Source organism: Chlorella variabilis (genome assembly GCF_000147415.1).
Source record: "Chlorella variabilis unplaced genomic scaffold CHLNCscaffold_18, whole genome shotgun sequence".
In the NCBI taxonomy this organism is placed as follows: Eukaryota; Viridiplantae; Chlorophyta; class Trebouxiophyceae; order Chlorellales; family Chlorellaceae; genus Chlorella; species Chlorella variabilis.
The window spans coordinates 279,247-284,430 of record NW_005435070.1 but is presented as its reverse complement, the minus strand read 5'-3'; the positions used below and the strand labels follow the sequence as shown (position 1 = coordinate 284,430).

Sequence of the window (5,184 nt, the reverse complement as noted above, 5' to 3'; positions counted from 1 at the left end):
GACGGCCAGCGGCCCCAAGCCGCATGCTTCCCAGAGCATAGCTGCACTGCCACGCTCAGTCCGCCCCTGAGCAGCAGCAGCACGGGCTCCCGTGCATGCCATGCATGCATGCGTGCGTGCATGATGCCCGGCTGCCTGCTTCCCAGCTGCCCCGCCGCCCGTGCCGACGTCGGCGGGCGCGCACCTGTTGGCCTTGGGGTTGAGCGGCGCCTCCGTCAGCAGCACCGGGTGCTCCTCCGGGGCCACCCGCAGCTCGTTGTAGAAAGTGTGGTGCCAGATCTTCTCCATGTCGTCCCAGTTGGTCACGATGCCGTGCTCAATGGGATACTTGAGGGTGAGGATGCCGCGCTTGGACTGCGCCTCGTCGCCCACATAAGCGTCCTTCTGGCCCATGCCCACCTGTTGCGGCACGGCGCGGCGGTGCAAGGAGGGGTTGGTGGTGGGACGGAGGAGGGGGGTGCTGGGTGGGGTGCAAGCGTGGGGCTGCACGGGGTGCGAGCCGAGCGGCAGCGCGCCAGCTGCCGCCGGTGGCGGCGCGTTCAAGTGTTGCCCCGATGCACTGCTGCGCCTCAGCGCGGCCCTGGCACGGCCCTGGGCTACCCACCATCACGCCCTGGTGCCTGGGGCGGCCCACGATCGAGGGGAAGACGGCCCGCGGCGCATCATCGCCCGCAAAGCCGGCCTTCACCATGCCGGAGCCATTGTCGCACACGATGGCGCTGACCTCGCCGTCCTCTGCGGCAAGGGGCGGCGGGGCGGGCATTCTGGCGCTGCGGCTCGAACCACCACTTTGAACAGCTGCCCCTCGATCGGCCTGCTCCACGCGGCTGGCCGCCTTCGCACGCCCCTGCACGCCCCACACCCCCTGGCGAGCCCCACAGGCCACCCGGCCTCACCAGCCATGTCTGCGCCGCGGCTGTGCGTGTGGGGAGTCAACCAAACGCGTGCAGGGGAGTGGGCTGGTGTGGGGCCAGCTGCAGACGATCCAGTCAGGTGAGCAAAGTATGCAGCAGGCAGCCAGTCGCCTTCAAACTTGTTGTCACCTGCATCAGGAGCCGCTGGCCCAGGAAGAAAACTGGCGCGGCCTGGATCACTGGGGGTCCTGGGGGCTCGTTAGGAGGGCTGGACCATTCCCTGATCACTCCCTGCGGAGCCTTGGACCGCCCCTCCCGCCCCCTGCAGCGCGCTGGCCCAGCTCGGTGATCGCATCTCCAGAACAGGCGCCCTCGGCACCCCAAACCGCACTCCCGGCAGACCCAGTGGCTCTTGCAGACATGGAGGCGGCGACGCTGGCGGTGGTCAGGGCCTCCCGCCCCACCTTCAGGTCCAGCCGCCGCTGGCGCCCCCGCGCCCGCCCGCTGCTGCAGGCCCCACCTCGCAGGTCCTTTTACACCTCGCGGGCCCCTCCTTGTCCTTGCAGGTCGGCCCATGACAAGCTGGCCTTTGCTGTGCACGCCTTCCTGCTTTCAGAGGGATTCAAGCTGGTGGCCCCCGGCGTGGCGGCAGAGGATGAGAGCGCAGGTGCGCCGCTGCCGGCGCCGCTGCCGCACGCCGCCGCCGCCGCATCCGCACGCATCTGTGCACTCGGTTGTTGGCCTCCTGATGTGCACTTCTGCACATGTGGACCTGGTCCTGGCAGCTACCTACCGTGCTGCCATGCCACCCGGCCCCTTTCCGCCGCCTGGTCCTGAGCTTTTCCCCCACCTTTCCGTCTTGTCGCCGCGCCAGACTTTGCCACGAGCCGCGAGGAGGTGGACCCCGCTGGATGGGACTCATTAGATGCAGCCTACGCCTTCCGCTACCAGGACACCGAGGGTGGGTGGGAGCAGCGGCGTGTGTGCCGCGACTGTGCACTTTCGCCTGTGTGCACTGCACCATGCTGCCCGGCCCGTCAGCCTGCCTGGCCTGCCCGCCTGGCCTGGCCCCCCACGCCTGCCCCCCACGCCACCGCCCCGCAGGCAAGCGTGCCCCGGTGTACGTCAAGGGCCTGGTGCTGGGCGGCCAGCTGCTGGTGCACTGGGTGGAGGGCGACTCGCCCACCTCGGAGCCCCGCACTCTGGAGCTGGATGCTGCCGCTTTCACGACTGACGAGCCCGCAGCGCCCGCCTGCTACCAGCACACGACCGAGCTCGTGGCCAAGCTGAGGTGCGCGGCCGCAGCATGGCGGCAGGGCGGGGCATGCAGCGAGCTGGAGCACCGGGCGCCCCGGCTCGTTTAGCTGAGGCCTGCGCAGGCTTTACGTGCGCCCTTGTGTGTCGACGGCAGTCGCTTGCGCGGCTGGGCTGGTTGGCTGTACAGCTGCCGACTCAATGACCCCTCCCGCTGGATGGAAGCATGATGCTGCCCACCGCTGGATTGCCTGGTCATGCCAGTTTTGGTGCAGGCAGCACCTGGGCAGCGTGCTGGCAGGGGGGCCCACAGCAGCAGGCAGTGCGGGGCGGCAGAAGGAGGGCAGGGCCCAGGCCAGCGGCAGGGCAGAGGGCAGGGAGGCAGAGCCGCTGCAGGAGCAGCCCCCGGGTGCGCTGCACTGCCCTGCGCTGCACTGCTGCCATGCGGCACATGCCTGCAGCTCTGTGCCCCTGTGCTCTGCCCAGGTTGCTCTGTGTGCTCCTGCATTGCTGGCGTGCCGTTGGGTCACGTGCGTCGTGCGCCTGTGTGTTGCTCCTGGGAAGCAGCTGCCGCTGCAGCATGCGGCTGCACGGTGCGCCTCTCTTAAAGTCGCCTCCCTGCTTCATCCCGCATGTGCAGGTGTGAGCGGCGTTGGCTACCGGCCGCCGGGGCTGCCGGTGGGCATCGGCGCCGATGACCTGGTGCCTCCTGGCGTGCGGCCGCCGGGGTATGGCGGGGGCCCGGCGTTCCCAGGTGAGCAGTGCAGCTGGCTGGCATGCCGGCTTTGAGCTGTTGGCGAGCGGGGCTGTGCACGGCGGCGTGGGAGCAGCCGCATCAGTGCGCAGAGGCATCGGAGCACCGCGGCGTTTGCTGTGTGGCAGCCGCGAGGGGTGGGTGGTGGAGCCAGTCTTCCCACCCACCATTCATGCATGTGGCTGTCTGTCGCCACCTGGCGCAGGCCTCATGGAGCCTGGGCCGCTGCGGGGCGGCGGCGGCATGCACGTGGGGCCCGGGGACCCCATCTTTGGGCCGGGGCGCCTGGGCGGCGGCGTGGGGCGGCCCCCGGGGCACGGCAGCCTGCCGCCGGGGGCGCGCTGGGACCCCATCGCGCCGCCAGGCATGCGCGGCTTTGGGCCAGGTGGGGAGCAAGGCCGGACCGTCTCCTTGCTGCTTGGGAGGATCGTCGGGGGCGGCTGCTGTCGTGTTTGTGGCATTCATTCATTCCCCTTGCGGGCGACCCGCCACCCTCCGGTTGCTGCTGCTGCAGACGACTTCCAGCGCGAGCCTGGGCAGCCCCATCCGGACATGATGCAGCCAGGACCAGGCCGTGGACGCGATTTTGATGAGATGTTTGGCTGAAAGCGGTTAAACCCAGCCGGAGGACGCTCCCTGCATGCACGTCCCGTCCAACGTGAGCACGCTTAGTGTGCGACCTGCTGGGCCAGTGTGCCTGTTGCATGCTCTGATCTGTGTAACTAGCCTGTCGCGAGAAACAGAGAGCTGGGCGGCGATTACCCGGTTCGCCAGCTCAGCCGGCGGTGAACCCTGATGCAGGCTTGCGCTGCTGCTACGCAACTCGCGACCTATACTTCTTTAAACACAAGGGGACCAACCTGGGCTCGTGGATACAACTCAGAGGCTGCTCGAGCAGCAACAGCGCGCACTGCAAGATTGGCAGCAGCCGTTGATAGGCCTGCACCAGGTGGGTGGGTGGAAGGGTCTGGCACACTGGGTGGCTGGATCGGTGGCGTGGGTGCCTCTGGCCGCAGTGGCGCGCACCGCGGCGCACATGCAAGGCACGTGGGCTGGCCCCGCTGCTCGGGCAGCGTCTCCTTGGATGGCAGCGGAGTGAGCACTTTGGAGCCGTCGACGCCTCCTCTTGGGCGGATGGCAGCAAGGTGGTCCTAGTTCTGGGATGGTGGACCCCTGCCGCCCCCGGCCCAATGGCGCCCCAGGGGCTGCTCCCCGATCGAAATTTAGCCTTAGAATTCTGTTTCGGGGTCGCTGGGAGGCTTTCGCCGTCGGACGGCGCTGACACCCCGCCGGCGGGACTACCGTCACTACGCCCGCGGCGTCTGACGCCCCTCGCCGCTGCTCTCCCCTGGCCCTCCCTCGCAGGCGCGGCACCCCGGCGGCGACCACCCCCGCCATGAATGCGCTGATGGAGCCGCGCTGCGCGCCGCAGCAGGTGCCCGACCTCATGCTGCTCGACGAGGAGGCCGACGGCGGGTGTGGCGACAACTGGATGTCCGAGCTGGCCTCCTTCTGCGTGGCGGCGGTGGCCTCAGTGGCCGCCACCGCCTCGGCGCCGGTCCCCATCGCCTCCCACGCCCGCGCACAGCGCATGAGCCCTGGCAGCGAGCTTGTGGACTCTCTGGAGTCGACGCAGACGCTGCTGGGCGCCAGCCTGGCGCACGACGCGGCGGCGGTGCACTCCCAGCCCGCCCAGCAGCCGCCGCAGCTGGACCCTTACGCCATGCGCTTCGTGCCGGTGCCCGTGGCGCCCGCGCCGCAGCTGGAGCCGTACCAGCAGCCGCAGCCGGCGGCGCGGCAGTACTGGGGCGGCGAGCGGGACGAGGGGTTGTATGGCGGCTACGGCGCGGTGGCGCCGCCCCAGCCCCAGCCCGGGGCCTACTACCCCCACCACCAGGAGCAGGCGCCGCAGCAGTACCAGCAGGACTGGCAGTACAGCGAGGATCAGTACCATGATGTGCAGTATGCCGCCGAGCAGCACTATTCCGCCGCCGAGCACTACGCCCCCCCGCTGCCGCCCCGCCTCCGCCCCGCGCCGCCCTCTGCCTGGGAGGCAGGCCCCGCGCCGCTCCCCATGCCGGCGCCGCCCCACCACCGGTCCGCCGCCGCCGGCATCAGCAGCCTCGACCTTCCGTACGGCTGCAGCGTGCAGTTTGGGCGGCAGGGGCCGATGGCGGTCCCGGGAGCGGTGAGCGGCTTGGTGTGGCTGTCTGCTGCCGGCACCGCCTTGCCTGCCGCGTGCTGCCGGCTGGCTGCCGCTGCTGGCTGCGCCTTACCTGCTGCGTGCCGTCGCCCATCGCCACCTCTCTCTCTGCTCGGTAC

At 70.1% G+C, this 5,184-nt stretch overlaps 2 protein-coding genes across 2 annotated transcripts in view; one reads left to right on the top strand and one right to left on the bottom strand.

The window, feature by feature from the left end:
• CHLNCDRAFT_136976 (hypothetical protein) overlaps window positions 1-903 on the bottom strand; it is a gene marked incomplete at both ends in the record, with an annotated part of 3,003 nt that extends 2,100 nt beyond the window's left edge. The window contains 3 exons of the mRNA XM_005845213.1: window positions 185-399; window positions 605-735; window positions 897-903. Coding sequence (XP_005845275.1) covers window positions 185-399; window positions 605-735; window positions 897-903 — 353 coding nt within the window. The remainder of the gene's footprint in view (window positions 1-184; window positions 400-604; window positions 736-896) is intronic.
• A 371-nt stretch (window positions 904-1,274) lies between these two features.
• Window positions 1,275-3,468, top strand: CHLNCDRAFT_136975 (hypothetical protein; the record flags this gene model as incomplete). The annotated part of the gene is made up of 8 exons (XM_005845346.1): window positions 1,275-1,324; window positions 1,421-1,521; window positions 1,729-1,815; window positions 1,959-2,145; window positions 2,384-2,517; window positions 2,749-2,862; window positions 3,068-3,247; window positions 3,377-3,468. The coding sequence occupies 8 exons, from the start codon at window positions 1,275-1,277 to the stop codon at window positions 3,466-3,468; spliced, it is 945 nt and encodes a 314-aa protein (XP_005845408.1).
• Window positions 3,469-5,184: the final 1,716 nt, after the last annotated feature.